The 18011-nt window shown below is 37.1% G+C and overlaps 2 protein-coding genes across 5 annotated transcripts; one reads left to right on the forward strand and one right to left on the reverse strand.

The window, feature by feature from the left end:
* The first annotated feature begins 614 nt into the window (after positions 1-614).
* Positions 615-12589, forward strand: malt1 (MALT paracaspase 1). 4 transcript variants are annotated; one of them, XM_055200767.2, is made up of 19 exons: positions 615-773; positions 1282-1478; positions 1572-1738; positions 1836-1957; positions 2040-2187; positions 2555-2733; positions 3679-3775; positions 5365-5433; positions 5563-5604; positions 5811-5834; positions 5908-5931; positions 6018-6221; positions 8130-8307; positions 8821-8892; positions 8970-9097; positions 9587-9736; positions 9853-10010; positions 10997-11122; positions 11195-12589. In XM_055200767.2, the coding sequence occupies exons 2-19, from the start codon at positions 1330-1332 to the stop codon at positions 11648-11650; spliced, it is 2493 nt and encodes an 830-aa protein (XP_055056742.2). In that variant the 5' UTR covers positions 615-773; positions 1282-1329; the 3' UTR covers positions 11651-12589. The 4 variants fall into 4 exon arrangements, with proteins under 4 accessions (XP_055056742.2, XP_055056744.2, XP_055056745.2 ...); XM_055200768.2 differs by having other exon boundaries at positions 617-799; XM_055200769.2 differs by lacking the exon at positions 5563-5604.
* On the reverse strand, positions 11796-16022 carry cplx4b (complexin 4b). Its single transcript, XM_055200771.2, has 3 exons — positions 15537-16022; positions 15279-15366; positions 11796-13004 (listed from the first exon to the last, which is right to left on the reverse strand). The coding sequence occupies exons 1-3, from the start codon at positions 15599-15601 to the stop codon at positions 12786-12788; spliced, it is 372 nt and encodes a 123-aa protein (XP_055056746.2). The 5' UTR covers positions 15602-16022; the 3' UTR covers positions 11796-12785.
* Between the last annotated feature and the right edge of the window lie 1989 nt (positions 16023-18011).

An 18011-nucleotide genomic window follows, 5' to 3' on the forward strand; every position in this document is an offset into this window, starting at 1 on the left:
TTTGTTTGTTAAAAGCACTAGTATATTTTTCCTTCAGTTTACAGTAAATACTAGAGTAAGCCATACTACAGTTATTTTTCATGTGGTTACAGTACATCTAGCAACTTTAAACCTTTTAAAAGCATCACACAATAGGCCAATATATGATTATATACACATCGTGCCAATTTGATTTTAATACATCATTGATTTATAATCTAGATACATACATTATAAATTCTGCACTTATAATTATCATTTACAATAGCCTACTAACATATCTTTGTCCATTTCTCTTTTTTTGTTCGCGTGATCTATACATTTATATTTACTCCAAAATAGGCTTTAAAAACTGGCTAAGTAGTTAAGTGTAATTAGCAAACCCAGAAACAATAAAAATAATTTACAATGCATGTTAGAACCTGTACACCACTAACGTCTTGTCACAGACCATTTTATGAACTATATGTTAATAATCATTTTCATTACGTTTTTTATGGAAAAATCATATAAATTACAAAAGTTATTCAGGTATTAGCTTGTAACATCAAAATCCCGCGAGATTCCAGTCAGAGCGCATCTCTTGATGTCATAGGCCGATCAGTCTGCGCAGCGCTGCATGAAGTCCGCTCAAAGACGTTTTGAGATCAGGAGCGATGAGAAACACCTTCCCCTTTGTCAAACACCAGGAAGTGATGCGTACACGTATATTCTCTGAAGCTGAGTTTCCCCTCATCTGCCAGGATTAATGTCGTTTAATAAACCTTATTTCTACTCGATCTGATACATATGCGGTACGTGCACTTTTTGTTTACCTGACGTAAGTTACAGTCACGTGTGTTTACGGTTATGTTTGTATATCACTGCTTTGTAAACAGTATAAAACTAAACTATGAAAGTTTGAACTAAACTTCGAACATCACCATTGATCCATGTGTTTCATTATATTCCCAAAAGAGGAATCTGAATTTCAGTAAACTTTTGAGTAAATTGTAATATAATGTACATTTAATAGCCAATTGTAACTACTGTAGTATTTACTATAGTAAATTGATAAACTTTCTACTACTACTTTTACTAAAGTAAGATTCAAAAGCAGTGTAGTATCTAGAATTACTACAGTTTTCTATAGTAAATACCAAAATATTTTTGGTTGGTGGCAGTCCAAATTTTAAAAAGATTTATGTCCTGTGTGGGATGTTGACACTGTAAACTAAAGAGTGCATTTCTTGCATTTGACTTACAAACAATAATCAGGGTACTGTCACAGAGACTTAAAATATTGTGGACTTCCTGTTGCAGGAGTCAACCTGACAGGTGCAAATCAGACATCATCTGGTTCTCTCCATCATGTCAGATATGAATGAGAACTCTTTAAACATAAATTTCCTGAAGGAGTCTGCGCTGAAGAGGCTCTGCGAGGCTCTCGACAAGGCCAACAACAAGGGATGGCGGAAACTGGGGGAGATCGTGAAAAATGACAAGCGATTCAAAATGAGGTAACCGCCTCGACTCAAAACCACAATCTTTACTTTTCATTTGATATATAGTTGACGGTATGCTTTTGTTATCCCCCTGTCACGCATGTACAGTGTGGATGATATGGACATGTGCTCTCTGAAGGTTTTGGAGTTGGACGGCAGTCCCTCACGTGCCATGCTTAAGCTCATGGGAGATCAAGGCTGTGTGGTGGGGGATCTGACAGAGTTTTTACAAATGATGGGTCACACAGACGCCCTGCAGTGTCTCAAACCTTCAGGTGAACACAAAGCTGTCTTTCATAGGTCACCGATGGGATGGGTAGAACCTTAAAATACTTAATCAAGCTGTTTCTTTCCTAAAATGTATCCCAACAGGAATTCAAATTCTGGTCCAACCACAGTCAGCGGCGGTCATTGCTGGACACAACCTCCGTCTCAGCTGTTGCGCTGTAGGCTCTTCGCCTATTCAATTCCAATGGTTTAGAAAAACAGAGGAGGTCTGTAAATGCAAAAAAATAACATGACAAGTACGAAACGTATTTAAAATCAAACTGTCAATCAATGATGTCGTTCTAACAGGTACCTCATAGCTCCTCCCCAGACCTGGTGTTCAGCCCAGTTCAGGTCAAAGACGCAGGGTTTTACATCTGTAGGGTAAACTGTGGAAACACATGTGTGTTTAGTCATTGGGCCCAAGTAGACGTCCTTGATGTTCCACCAAGATGTGGTAAGTTAGGGTGCGCTCACATCATACTTAACTGGACCGAACCGTACCCGAGTACAATTGTCCCCGCTCATCTGCACTCACACTACACTTTATGATCCGTACCCTAGTATGCTTACATCATAAAAAAATTGATTGTTTTGAAGAAAACTGGAAGATATGTATGATGGAGTTCATCGTAATTATGAGATTATGGATTATTATGTGTTTATGAGCCATTTAGGCAACACAAGAGTGACTGGATAGCCGACCGCTTTGTATAAATTTAGGGTTTAGTGTTTAACAATGACAGCTGAAGCTTCTGATTCTATTCTGATCTCTGTTTATCATTGATGTCAAAATGTAAAATGTGGTTTGCTGTTTTGTTCAGGGTTTGTATCTCAGCCATCGGACGGCAGGCCCAGGGTTTTGATTCAGCCTAATCCCCAAAGACTGTTTGTTGGCGATTCACTCTTTCTGGAGTGTGGAGCTATTGGGAGACCCATACCGCAATATCAATGGTACAAGAATGGAATGCCGATCAAAAAAGCGACCAAGAGGAAATACAGTGTAAGATCATGAATACTTTTACTGAAGAGCATTGATGATTTCTTATGTTTACATTTACGTTATTTAGCAGATGCGTTTATTCAAAGCGACTTTCAAAAGTGAGAAAAAACGCTATAGGAAAGCAATAACATGAGTGCTGTGCTATCCCAAGTTGATTCTTCTGCTGATTATTTCATTTTTGAAACGTGCAGTTTGCATACGTAAATTATTGCGTATGAATTTAAGACTTTTATGTAGTGCTGCCTCACGGTTAGTCGCAGAATAAAAGTTTTTGTTTACGTAATATATGTGAGTGTACTACACACACACACACACACACACACACACACACACACACACACACACACACATAATTAAGAAACATTTGCATGTGTATATACATGTTTATATTTATATATAATCTACATTATATATAAATATAAATATTTATTATATAAATATAAATATTTATTATATAAATATTTTGTTCTTATAATTATACATGTATGTGTGTGTATTTATATAAACATAATTATTATACAAAGAACACACACATATATTATACATTATGTAAACAAAAGCTTTTATTCTGCAAACTATTATTCGCTACTAATCGTGAGGCAGCACTACTTTGATGAGTGACAGTCATTTTATACAAACGGCACTGTCAAAGAAAATGGTCCCTATGTGTCACTGGGGCGGTACCCTTTTAAAAAGTAAATCAATGCACCTAAAGAGTTCATATTGGTTCCAAAGTGTGCATATTTTCGAACTTTTCCTTTGGATAATACGGCATATGCATGTATACATACATATCTGTACCGAAATTATACATTATAGGACTTTTTTAAGGGAGCTGCCCCTGTGACACCTTGGGAGTCGGGACCATTTTTTGTAGATTTTTTTCTGACTGTGAATAAAGAGATTGGCATGAGTGATCAAACAATGTTTTGTTGTTTGAAATAGGTCCAGGGTTTAATGCCAGAGCACCAGGGAAGATACCGCTGTGAAATCTGCTGCAACAGCGAGCGCACATGGAGCAATGAAGTCGATGTTGTCGTTGGTACGAAATTATTCATTTTCTAGATGCTTTTTTGTGAACAGAAGTTAGTCTGTACAGTTATGTTGCGTGCACACCACCGTGACTTCCAACAGCGGAGCGACCCGATCTCGTTCATTTCAGTGGAAACAACAGCGGTGACCGTAGACGGCAGGAAGTGGCCGTGTCTAGCTACGCGACAAAGAAAAATTAAATTGTATTTAAATGACGAGCGACTACCAATGAAAGTAAAGCACTGGTTTTTACGTCATTTGTCGTTTATCGAGAGGACGGTTTAGGAATGCCTCGTAACGACCAGTGTTGGAGGTAATGCATTACAAGTAACTTGCATTAGGTAATAATATTACTTTTCTGAAGTAACAAGTAAAGTAACGCATTACTTTTTAAATGTACACATTAATATTACTTTTTCAAAAAAGTAATTCAAGTTACTTTTTTAGTTTAATTAATTTGATTAAAAAGTGTATCTACTGAATTAAACTAAACGTTGTCACATTATAATTCTATGCGTACACGCCTGTGTGGGAACAGTTTGAGTCAGAAACTGAGAGGGCAGGCCAGAGGTCAACATTTTTGTGACGAAATATGTAAGGATGCACCGATGTATCGGCCGATACCGATTGTTTATTAATTAACTGCATAAAGGCAATGAGTTGCATGTCTGTTGTTCATTTAAAAGGATTTAATGTTCTGGTGTGCACTATACTTAAGCACCGACAGAATACCTTTGTTGAGCTGGCTCAAATGTCTTGGACAATAAAAGAAAAACTGCACTTTAGTGGTGGAAAAGAAGTCCAACTTTTTTTGAAGTAGCAATATTTATATGGTCAGTTGAATGTTAATTAGATCCAATCCATGTTCAGTAAAAATAATTTGATGCAGATATAAACTAGCTAATTGGCCAACTGTATAGTATTGTACACAAGTAATAAATATCGGTATCGGCCAGAAGTTGTTTGTTTAAATCGGTATCAGCCCCAAAAAAATCCTATCGGTGCATCCCTAGAAATATGCAATTTCTGAATGCAGAACTTTTCAGTCATAAAAAACACCTGCAAGGCCTGAAAGAGATCAAGCCTTAGCCAAGAAAAAGTAACGAAAAAGTAACTAAAAAGAAACGTAAGCACTACTATCCATGAAAACTAACTAAGTAACGTAATAAGTAACTATTTAGGGATTTAGTTAATATTGTAATGCATTACTTTTAAAAGTAACTTTCCTCAACACTGGTAACGACCTCATTGAAAGAGACTGATGACACACAGCAACAAAGTCAATGGCGGTGTGCACGCCGCATTACTGTTTCATTAATGTAAAATGCATAACTATAGGAAAATAGAGGTCAGATATGAAGTAAAAAACTTGTACTAAACTTAAATTAAAGGATTACATTAAAAACAATGTATTAATGGTGATATAAGCAGCTAAAAGTTGGGATTTCTTCTGGAGCTATAAAATAATGTCATATGTAGCTCAGTATAATGAATTACCAGCATCTGTAAAGTTATTTGTAAACTGCGTGGAGTTATTAAAGACGCGTAAGCATAATCTTTCAAAATTAAAATGATTTTACTCTGTTTTTTTTTATTAAGAAAGCCATTCAGAAATGAAAAACCCAGGGATATCAATTCATATCTCAGAAGCAATGGAATGCTCTGAAGGTAGATGGATTGGCACATCTGGTGTCTATGGTGTCAGTTTTACTATAAAATCTCTTTCTGGATGCATGTCACACTGAATAATCGTATGCTTGAACGAATAATGCATGACATAAAAACTTTGGGTTTCAGAACTGGTTTGGCAAAATAAAAGAAGGTTCCAGATTCTTTTCGGTAGGGACTGCTAACTTCTGTATGGACGGGTTAACTTGTGTTCATCTTTCGCTTACTGTCTTGACTTTTCTCACTGATTGAGTTGGTGGAGGTCGCTACTTGATAGATTTGATGTATTTTATAATTGCTAACAGGAGAATTGGTTCGTAAATGTCTAACATAATCTCAATATCAGCATGTAAAAGTCTTCTCTCTTTGATTTTCAGATGATTTTTTGACCAGTGAGCAGTGTAAGTACTTTTTAAGTAAGATTTTTTGCACAAATCGTGTACATCATTGACCAGTTGTGATTTTCTTTCTCAGATTACAGTCTTGAAAAACCTTACGGTGAGTTAAACAGAAGCGTTTATGAATGAACCTTATGTCCGAAGCATCCAGATCTTTTCACGTTGAATGTGTGGATATCTCAACAGCTACAGACAAAGTGGCCCTTCTGATCGGTAACCTCACATATCGAAATCACCCCCAGCTGAAAGCTCCTATGGTTGATGTGTACGACCTCACCAATCTTCTGCGGCAGCTGAACTTTAAAGTGGTGTCGTTGCTGGATCTGACAGAGTCGGAGATGCGGAATGCCGTGGAGGAATTCCTCTCCCTGCTTCATAAAGGAGTCTATGGTACTGTAGCTTGTGCAAGAGAACAGTTTAGCCTAGTACTGTAGTTTCTGCTACAAGGGAGTGTATGCATCTGTAGTTTCTGCCGTGTAAAGGTTTATGCTACTGTAGTTTTTTCTACATGGGCATTTTTGCTACTATATCTTCTGATGCATGGGGGTTTATGCTACTGCAGTTTCTGCTACATGGGAGTTTGGGCTACTATTGTTTCTACTGTGTGGGAGTTCATGCCACTGTTGTTTCTGCTACTGTAGTTTCTGCTATAATGGAACGTATACATCTGTAGTTTATGCTACTGTAGTTTTTGTACATGGGAGTTTATGCAAGTGTAATTTTGGCTACATAAGTGTTTATGCTACTGTGTTTTGTGCTACAGTCAAACGTTTCCTGTAGTTTTTCACCAGGTTTGCACACACTCCTCCAAACAGATCTTCTCTAGATCAGTCAGGTTTCTGGCCTGTCGCTGAGAAACACTGAGTTTGAGCTCCCTCCAAAGATTCTCTATTGGGTTTAGGTCTGGAGACTGGCTAGGCCACGCCAGAACCTTGATATGCTTCTTACAGAGCCACTCCTTGGTTATCCTGGCTGTGTGCTTTGGGTCATTGTCATGTTGGAAGACCCAGCCTCGACCCATCTTCAATGCTCTAACTGAGGGAAGGAGGTTGTTCCCCAAAATCTCGCAATACATGGCCCCAGTCATCCTCTCCTTAATACAGTGCAGTCGCCCTGTCCCATGTGCAGAAAAACACCCCCAAAGCATGATGCTACCACCCCCATGCTTCACAGTAGGGATGGTGTTCTTGGGATGGTACTCATCATTCTTCTTCCTCCAAACACGTTTAGTGGAATTATGACCAAAAAATTATATTTTGGTCTCATCTGACCACATGACTTTCTCCCATGACTCCTCTGGATCATCCAAATGGTCATTGGCAAACTTAAGACGGGCCTGGACATGTGCTGGTTTAAGCAGGGGAACTTTCCATGACATGCATGATTTCTTAGTGTATTATCAACAGTAACCTTGGAAACAGTGGTCCCAGCTCTTTCAGGTCATTGACCAGCTCCTCCCGTGTAGTTCTGGGCTGATATCTCACCTTTCTTAGGATCATTGAGATGCCACGAGGTGAGATTTTGCATGGAGCCCCAGTCCGAGGGAGATTGACAGTCATGTTTCGCTTCTTCCATTTTCTAATGATTGCTCCAACAGTGGACCTTTTTTCACCAAGCTGCTTTCCCCATAGCCCTTTCAAGCCTTGTGGAGGTGAACAATTTTGTCTCTAGTGTTATTGGACAGCTCTTTGGTCTCGGCCATGTTAGTAGTTGGATTCTTACTGATTTTATGGGGTGGACAGGTGTCTTTATGCAGCTAACCACCTCAAACAGGTGCATCTAATTTAGGATAATAAATGGAGTGTAGGTGGACATTTTAAAGGCAGACTAACAGGTCTTTGAGGGTCAGAATTCTAGCTGATAGACAGGTGTTCAAATACTTATTTGCAGCTGAATCATACAAATAAAAAGTTAAAAATCATATATTGTGATTTCTGGATTTTTTTTTATTATGTCTCTCACAGTGGACATGCACCTACAACCCCTCCATGGTTTCTAACTGGGAGAACTTGCAAAATAGCAGGGTGTTCAAATACTTATTTTCCTCACTGTATGCTGCTGTAGTTTTTGTTGTGTGGGAGTTTATATGCTACTGTAGTTTTTGTTGTGTGGGAGTTTATAGGCTACTGTAGTTTCTTCTACATGGGAGTTTATTCTGCATTGGTGTTTATGCTACTGTATGTTTTAAAGCAGCATAACAGTAAACATATTCATTTAGGAAAGAAGTTTGACAGAGTTCAGTTCTCATTTTGGAATGAACTGAAATGAAATTATTCCTGCTATTGTTTCTCTTTCTAGGTTTGTTGTATTATGCTGGACATGGATATGAGAATTTCGGGCACAGTTTCATGGTACCCGTGGACGCCCCGAATCCATACCGATCAGCCAACTGCCTTTGTGTCCAGAGCATTCTGAAACTGATGCAGGAAAAAGAAACCGGACTTAATGTCTTCCTCCTGGATATGTGCAGAAAAAGGTTAGCATTTTCTGTTATTTAAATGCAGAAAAATTAACCAAATTTATATTGCCCTGCTGAAAGAAACAGAATGGATTTCCATGCTGACCTAGACTCTTGCTGGTCTAAATGGTAACCTGGCTAATAAAACTGTCTGAACAAAGAGTCTCGTTGGTTAAGCTTGTTAAAGGTAGGGTGCACGATTTTTGAGAAACGCTTTGGAAAAGGGAGTCGGGCCGAGTACCCAAACACACTTGTAGCCAATCAGCAGTAAGGGGCGTGTCTATTAACTGACATCGTTGCCTGGGTTGCGTATGTGTGGGGCGGGTCTATCAAAAGAAGGTCCAGGTTCTATGGGGGTAGGGGCGTGTTTGTTTAGGTGATTTCAAATGTAAACATTGACTTTCAGAGATAGTGCACCCTGCCTTTAAAATACCAGCACATTGGCATCTGCTGTATCACAAAATGCTAGTCATTAGGATTTGTCATCCTAATAAGTTTGTCATCACTCTTAACACCATTATATTGTTTTAGAAACTTGCATGATGATGTCATGCCGAATGTCATGCTTAAAGTCACAGCCAATATTGTGTTTGGATATGCAACGTGAGTAACTGTTTCTCGTTTTAGAAATATGCTATTTCTTTTTTGTTCTCTGTCTAACGTCATGCATTTTTGTGAAGGTGCCAAGATGCAGAGGCTTTTGAATTGAGTTCAAGCGGATTCACCAATGGAGTCTTTATTAAATTCCTAAAGGGACGCCTCCTAGAGGATGAAAAGATAACTGTTCTGCTAGACAGTGTTGCTGAAGGTGAGGGTGTCCAAAAATTTTAAAAGGGGACATAACATGAGAATCTGACTTTTTCAATGGTTCAGTGCTATAATTGGGTCTTCAGTGCTTCTATCAACCTAGAAAATGTGAAAAAGATCAACCCAGTAACTTAGTTTGAACTAGAACTTCACATACGTTCTCTGGGGACACCAAAGGTTTATTGGACATCTTAAAAATGTTTTGTAAAATGTCCCCTTTAAAGTAAAACTACTGCTTTAATACAGCGTTCATCGGTTCGACTGGCCGTTGAATTACTAGAACATTAAGCACACCCAAGGTGATAATGCCGAATGACGCGAAGCAGAGTTACACAGCGAGTGTGCATTATTTTTAAAATATTCAATGGAGGTCAGGTCAGGGGTGTGTTTATTGAAAAATAATGCATACCCATGAAATATTTCTTAACCAATCAGAATAAAGCATTTAACAGCCCCGTGATTTAAACATAACTATACTGATTATTTGTAGATATGGGTCAGTTTGACCCGACGAAAGGTAAGCAGGCACTGGAGATCCGCAGCAGTTTGTCAGAGAGGCGATCCCTCACCGATCCCATCCGTCCTGGAGAGTATTCACACCCGGCCCAGGCACACAACCTGCACTGGTGCAAAGCACACGGTATTGTCAGCTATTGCTAAATATTGTAGAGCTCGATCACTGTAAATAACATATTTTTGGTGATATGTAACATACGGTAGCTCAGACTAATGTATTGCCTTTATGTTTTAAAATAGAACTCCCAGAGAGTAAAATATTGGATTTTGAATGTGGCGTTCAGATTAAAATGGACTTTGCCGCAGAGTTCTCCAATGTGCTGGTCATCTACACCAGCATTGTGAAAAAGCCAGAAGAAATGGCATCATGTCGAGCACACATAACTAATCTTCCTCTGGTTAGACGTCTTTTCATTTGAAATAAATATCGGAATGTCTTCATATGTATGATACTTTAAAGGATTAGTCAATTTTCTTAAAAAACAACAACAGATAGTTTGCCCACCACAGTGTCATCCAGGATGTTGATGTCTTTCTTTGTTCAGTCGGGAGGAAGTTGTGTTTTTTGAGGAAAACATTCCAGGATTTCTCTCGTTTGGTGGACTTCGGTGGACCCCAACACTTAACAGTTTAATGCAGTTTAAAATAGCAGTTTCTAAGGACTCTAAATGATCCCAAACGAGGCATAAAAATATGCACTTTTAAACCACAACTTTTGTCTTCATCCGGCTGTGTGACGCACCAGCGTGACCTCACATAATTGCGTAATGACATGGAAAGGTCACATGTTACATATATGAAAAGCACATTTGCGGACCATTTTAAACAATAAACTGACACAAAGACATTAATTAGTATCATTCCACATACAACAACGTCGGAACGGTCCTCTTTCAACACACTTGTAAACACTGGGTAAGTTTCGCATCATCCGTGACCTCTTGACGTGATGACGTATTACACAAGGTCGCGCTGGCACGTCACACGACTGGAGGAAGACGAGAAGTTGTGGTTTAAAAGTGCATATTTTTGCCAAAAATGAGAATCGTTTCACTAGACAAGCCACTTATGCCTTGTTTGAGACCGTTAAGAGTTTTTTGAAACTGCAATTTTAAACTGCATTAAAACTGTTAAGTGTTAGGGTCTATTAAAGTCTATTAAAATAAGGAAAATCATGGAATGTTTTCCTCAAAAAACATAATTTCTTCTCAACTGAACAAAGACATCAACATTTTGGATGACATGGTGGTGAGTAAATTATCTGAATTTTTTTTAAGAAAATGGACTAATCCTTTAAAAAATTATATTCTGGCATGTTTTTTTAAAAATAGTCTTTCTATTTCTTCATCTTTCCCTGTGCCTCATGTATTATTTGACATTGAAGGAGCTGGATGTAGATCCGAAGTTGATGAATAAGGAGACTCTTGAGGAGACTGGAAGTTTCTTACTGACGGGCAGTCTTCCCCAGCATTGCCTTTACACCCGGCTAAGCTCAATACAGAAGCTCAGGGTAACTTCCATCGCCCTACCCTTCTTTCAGTAGCTCCTGAATTTTGATTAAAACACTTTTTTTGTTTTACAGGACGAACTTGCTTTTACTGTTTGTCTACAAGTCCAGTTTAGCTCCCTGGAAGATCTGGTCCAGTGGAACATGGACGTTAACATCGGCAAGCCCCTCACTGCCAAACTGGATCTCAACCGGCCGACCCGGAAGAACAGCTGCCAGCTGACGTGTCCGATGCCCCACAGTCCTTCTACGAGTCCCAGCCACAGCCCGTCATCCGACCGACGCTTCCACAGCCACGGCCCCTGCTTTTCCCAGATGCACGCCAACCCCTACCTCAACGTCTGTGAGCCTCCCTGCGGTGCTATAGGAGGTCACGGCGAATTTCGAATGTGTAATGATTATACGTATCCATGTGATAACGTGCCAGGCTCACCTTCGACCCCACTGAGTATTCCTATCGAGACCACCGATGACGTTGATGACATGCAGAATGAGTTTATGAATAGTTTGCAGTTCTACAACAATCCCTAAATCACAAAATTTAAACACCAACTGATTAAATGTTTTGCTTGTAATGCACTGTAAGTCGCTTTGGATGAAGGCATAAATGTAAATGTTAAAGGCCTTGACATCTTTGCACGAGCCAAGCTACTTTTGTTTTTGTACACAGGACAAAACAGAGCTTATAGGAGAGCAGAACCAGTATGATACAGTGTTTTTATTTGTGTATGTTACAATACTTTCTCTTGTCTTAGTGTATAAAGTTACAGAAGTTTATTAAAGGGCACATATTATACAAAATCCACTTTTACAAGGTGTTTGGACAAAAATGCGTGTTGGCAGTGTGTGAACACAACCACCCTACTTCTTTTTTAATCCCCATTAAACCAAAGCAGGGTCATTAGCCGTTTTGATTCTCTTGTCAATGTGACATCACATTGATAAAGCCCCGCCCATAGCCACTGACTGACAGTCCTGTATTACCATAGTTTCTGCCTTAGCGAATTGTAGGCTGGATTCACCGGAATCAGACCTATTTTAACTTAAAGTTCTCACTGTCTCTTTTGGAAAGGGAGTGAGGAGCAGTAGCTCATTTGCATTTAAAGGTACACACACACACAAAACAGCGCATTTTGCTCCCACCCAAATATGGGCTTTTTGGACATGCTATAATAAATGATCAATGGGGTATTTTGAGCTGACACATTGTGGACACACCTGAGACTTATATTACATCTGTCATTTTTTTTGTTGAAAACTTGTCAAGTCATCAAATCTCACTACCAATACTTCATAACACACTTATTACTACACCTTTTTTGCATAAAGCAAGTACTGTAACATTCAGAGTATTTTAGTTGTTAAATGATCATTTATGTTTAATATATTGCATATTATCTACTGTAAAACATGTTCATTTCGATTTTAAGACAGTTTATGAATATAAATAAACTTTATTTTCAATAACTATTTTTATGATGAAGTGTCATTGTTTCTTTTAATGAGTCCATATACTGATCACTCAGGGTCAGTACTTCATCATTACTCAGTGAGCAAGCCAATGCCAATTAGATTAAAATCATTCAACTGGGTAAAATGTATACAAGTTCACGTCTCTCTGAAATTAGGCAACATGCAATACTTATGAAAGCACCTCGTGAACTTGTCACATAATAGTGCACTTTTCCTCAGCTTTGGATTTCATCTCCACGAATGTGGCCTGAGCTTTTTCCTTCAGCTGCTCCATGTCCATGCTCTGAAGGTTCTCCATCATGGATGTCTTATCTTCCTCCTGTGGAGCGTCTCCATCTACCATCTTAATCAGTTCCTCGGGAACATCAACATCATCTCCAGCCTGCTGGATCATTATCTCATCCTGTTCACTCTGAGGAAAAACCGGTGTGGATAACCATTGAATTACCTCATTAAAAAGTGCACATATTAACCTCCTGTTGGGTCCACTTATGTGGACAACACATTTTTTGTTGTTTGCACTATAATAATTAATTCTGTGTAACTGGAACCTGTTGTACACAAATGTGGACAATCACACTGCTTCATGTTTAAAGAAAAATATTTGGTTATTATTATATTTATTGGTTCTTCCTAATTCCAAAAAGCTGGAGGAAATCTGAAAAAAAAGACAAGTCAGTGTTTTGATAATGAAATACCTTTCATGTCATATTTTATATAGTTAAGCAACTTGATTTGAAAGAAAAGACAACATTGACAAAAAGACAAAATTAAAGGGGACATAAAAATCTGACTTTTTCCGTCTGTTTTTAAGTTAATTTCCATAAAAAAACGTATTTTGTGGATTTTTGTATAATATAATGTGTTTGTTTTCACTATCGTACATTTTTGTAGCTCCAGATTTCACTCTCTTTCTGACATGCACATATTTGAAAAGCTTTGCATCCCTGATTGGCCAGCTAATCTGTATGTTGTGATTGGCCTGAATACGTCTGACGTCAGCCAGAAATGTGACGCTTCTTACTATGTTTGAAAGATTCGCTCACAATGCAATACTAACAGGAGTTAACTTACAGGCTGTGAGTCCAAGCGGGAGGAATTATGATAATGATGCTCTTGTACATCACCAATCCCAGGAAGTAAACTGTTGCCTACTATCTGTGTGTTTGTTTTAGTCCAAGAAAAGAGATTTACGTTGGAGACGATAACTCGCGTCAGGGGCGTAGCTAGAATTTTATTTTTGGGGGGTCCAATTTTAAAATGAGGGGGCAACTCTATATATATAGCTTAACACCTATAAATAAAACAGCTTAACACCTGTACACATTTTAAACAACATATTTACTTCACCGTTTCAGCAGAACATGAAGTAGACTCAGATGATGTAGATGGCACATTTTCTTCTTCTTGCTCATCTTTCCGTGCTTTTTAAAAATATTTTACTTTGCGCCAGCTGCCATTGTCACCGAATATTAATGAACTCTCATGCGAAGATCACAGCGTACGTTACGCACATCAACATGTGACGTGAGCTAATCCAATCAGGTTTGAAAACAGCTGCATTTTACCGTGCAGCATTTTGATTGGTCAATCTATCAATCAGACTAAGAAATCAACATTTTCTTATTTTATTTTTTTTATTTTAAGCAATTGGAAATCTGAGGGGGCGACATGTAAATGAGGGGGTCAAGGCCCACCCAGGCCCCCTTGTGGCTTTACTTTGGGTTATATACTTTTTGCATATCGTTATCATGTACTAATACACACTTACACAACAAAGGAAATGTAAAAACGTGAATCGGAAAATAGGTGCTCTTTAAACAGATCTAAATCATCATTAAATAATAATAATATCAGACTTATTGAGAATGACACATGCTATTCAGAGCTTATTCAACAGAGAAATTATGGAGGATAAAAAATGTATTAAATAAATAATTAAATGCAGAAATAACTAAATAAACAAATAAAGTATGAATAAATACATAAATGCACAAATAAATCATTAGTTAAATGCAGAAATAAGTGAATGCAGATGTAAATAATTAAATATAAGGTTTTGTTAAAAGTATCAACTTTTATTGTATAATTTTTGTACAATTTGTGTTATACTACAAGTATTCATGCATTTCTACATTTATTTATTTCTGCATTTATGTATTTATTAATTTATTTATTAACACTTTAATATTTTTACATTTATTTAACACTTTTATTTACACTTTTTACACTGCATTTAATTAAACATTTATTTATGTATTTATTTATTTATTTATATACTTCTATATTTATTTCCGAATTCATGTATGTATGTATTTATTTATTTATTTACACTCAATTAATGAATTAATTTCTGAATTTAATTAAACATTTATTGATGTATGTATGTATTTATTTATATAGTTCTACATTTATTTATTTATGCATTTATGTATTTTAAAGCCATTTTTCATCGTCCATAAAAAACAGACTCAGCACTGTGTGAAGGTAAGCTGAATATATCCAGTGTTACTTAGTCCACTATTTTGTGACTTAATCTTTTGGCACATTCAGCTGATCTCTGTTCATCACACCTGGTATCTACAACATCTCTTTGAACTGATGCTATTTATGTGATGCTTAAGGACAAAGCTGGGACATTGATTACTGAATAAAGCATCACGGCGTGTTTAAGCAGAACTCTTACCTTTGGAAGTCTGTATTTGTCTCTCAAACACGTCCTCAAACAAGCCCTCTCTGCCTTTTTAGTTGCAAATTCTGCATCTCTTTCCATCCTTGTTTTTATACAGTATAAGCAGGTGATGAGAATGAATTAGGACAATAAGACTATCAACAATCTTTTCTAAAACTACTGCAATAATTTTACTGTAATGTATTGCTTCAAAAATAAGTTTACCACTGTAGCGCAAAGCATTTATCTTTCAGTTTGAATGAGATAACCTACTTTTCCTCCACCATCTGTTTCTGATATTCCTCATATTCCTCTCTGGACATTCCATCTCGAGCCATTTCACAAGTTGATTCTGCTTCTTTGGCTGGTTATTGAAAATAAATGCCACCTGATCTTTAAAACAAAGAGAAATTCTCCTTTTCCTTTTTTGTAAATCAAGCTTCAGCCTTGCCACAGGATTGGCCGGAGTAAATCCAATGAGAGGCTTTCCTGCGAGACAACCCTGCGGTCAGGTTGCATCACCAAAAAGATCCTCACAATGACCCCGGCCAATAGCAATAGTCTGCCAAATTTGAGTTTTTAACTGATGTGAATTCTTAAGTGGTCGGATTAAATGTGCAGGGCGTTTAGTATAGGGCAAGGTCTTAACCGAGTCTCTCCCTTAGAAAATAGCAAGCTTTTTACCTTGTGATTTTAAGGAAATTGTTCATTAATTCATGAAGTTCATTAAAACAGTTGGAGTATTGAACTTTCAAGAAATCTTATTTTTCTTTTTAAAGTGCCAGGCTTATTGTACCAGACCATGCCAAAAGACATTGACAATCACTGAGCGATGCCAGTGATTAAACAATTGTAAAGTACATATAAAATAAAAAAGTAATAAAGGGTCCCAAGTTGCCAGTGAGGCAGTAATCATTAAAAAAGGTCTTAATATATGTACCATTTAGGTCTGCATAACAATTTAACAATTAATCGCAACTAATCGTTTGCAGAATAAAAGTGTTTGTATTTGAGGAGTTTGGTTCCGAAATGCAATAAGCGCCATTTTTTGAAAAAAAAAAAAGAGTTAATGCCAAAATCAGTATTATATCAGGCCAGTATTTAAAAGTAAATTCTTAATTTTATGCAAAATCCAATATCCGCCGTGTTATCCTGTCATCTTTTCTCCCTTTTTCCACGTGATAAACGCCACTCCTCCTTTTCTACAGAATGCAATAAATCCACTCCACAAATTACAGCGCACCATTCCACGCAATGTAAACAAACAATGGCGGCGCGTTGAGTACACGGAATTCTAGTTTTCCTCATCTACTTTGTACTTCGTGATCAACAAACAAACAAAAACAAAATAATACTTTAATGACTTTAAATGGTTTTCTGTGACGGGAAAGAAATGTAAGCCATCAACATCTAATAATTTATGCGCGAGGCACTTGGGAGACGGGTGCTTGTTCTCCCGACAGCATCAAGCTTCTCTCATGCTAACACTTTGACCCCAGGGGGATCTTATGAAAAACTTTACATGATTTTACTCAAAGTCAACAAAAATCAAGCAGGACCAAAACGTTTTACAGCGGATCGCTGTGAAAAATGTTAAGCGACGACGTCAAGTATAACTGCAGCAATGTGTTCTTAATATGACAAAGTAAGTGTTTTGATTAATGACATTAATGTTTATTTTTAATCAGTGTGTACAACTAAATGAATATAAAATGGCAAAGATGAATGCACATTTATACATTGATTGAATAGATTTATAGCATATTGAAAAAAAACCTGTCATGGATTTATTGCATTTTGTGGAAAAAATAATTCATTTTTAAAATAAATCTTTGAAAATCAAGTTATGGATTTGAATTTTTTATGTTTTTATAACCTAAAGATGCTGTGTGAAAGTTTGTAACGGAAAATAGTGGTTTTCATCTTGTCACTTTCTTGGTATAGAAAACACGTTTTTACTGAAATTTGTCAAAATGGAATTATTGCTTTTTGGATCCAAACTCTTCATTTATATATAAATAATTATTATACACAATGCACACACATATATGATGCAAACAAAAACTTCTATTCTGCAAATGATTAGTTGCGGTTAGTGGTTATGCAGCCCTACATTTAGGTACAGAATTTGGAACCAGTATGTACCACTGAGGTACTAACTCTTTAGGCGCAAAGTACTTATTGAAGGGGTACCGCCCCAGTGACAGCTAGGGAGCATATGTGACCCTGGACCACAAAGGTCATTTTTTTAAATTAAGATCTTCAAATCTTTCCATTGATGCATGATTTGTTTAAAAATCTGGGGGTGCCAAAAAAATTTAAATATTAAAAAAATTGCTTTTGTTTACCAAATTAAGTCCTTAGCAATGTACTAATAAGTTTAATATATTTATGGTAGGAAATCGATCATTTGATCCATACAATGTATTGTTGGCTATTTCTACAAATAGTCGTGTGACTTGTGACTGATTTTGTGGTCCAGGGTCACATACTGTCAGAGTAAGAATTAAAAAATAAAAGAAGTGCCATGAGTCATATTTATATATATATATATATATATATATAAACATGTTTTGAGCAAACCCGGTTACATAAAAAATATTTTTGAATGCAACGGGATTGAAGATCAGTGACCTAACAACAGACATGACACTGCAAGGTTTGCACTTGCTATTCTTGTTGTACTTCTATTTTTCAAAACAACGCAGAACTATTAATCTCAACAAGGCCAATTTAAAGAGACACTCC

Source organism: Misgurnus anguillicaudatus, chromosome 22 (genome assembly GCF_027580225.2).
Source record: "Misgurnus anguillicaudatus chromosome 22, ASM2758022v2, whole genome shotgun sequence".
In the NCBI taxonomy this organism is placed as follows: Eukaryota; Metazoa; Chordata; class Actinopteri; order Cypriniformes; family Cobitidae; genus Misgurnus; species Misgurnus anguillicaudatus.

Coding starts and splice junctions, on each gene's coding strand:
- cplx4b (XM_055200771.2), bottom strand. CDS start 15,601: ATGGCTCGAGATGGAATGTCCAGAGAGGAATATGAGGAATATCAGAAA. Junction 15,367..15,536: donor AAACAGATGGTGGAGGAAAA/GTAGGTTATCTC, acceptor TATAAAAACAAG/GATGGAAAGAGATGCAGAAT. Junction 13,005..15,278: donor ACAAATACAGACTTCCAAAG/GTAAGAGTTCTG, acceptor GTTTTTCCTCAG/AGTGAACAGGATGAGATAAT.
- malt1 (XM_055200767.2), top strand. CDS start 1,330: ATGTCAGATATGAATGAGAACTCTTTAAACATAAATTTCCTGAAGGAG. Junction 5,434..5,562: donor AGCAATGGAATGCTCTGAAG/GTAGATGGATTG, acceptor TTTGGGTTTCAG/AACTGGTTTGGCAAAATAAA. Junction 8,893..8,969: donor ATTGTGTTTGGATATGCAAC/GTGAGTAACTGT, acceptor ATTTTTGTGAAG/GTGCCAAGATGCAGAGGCTT.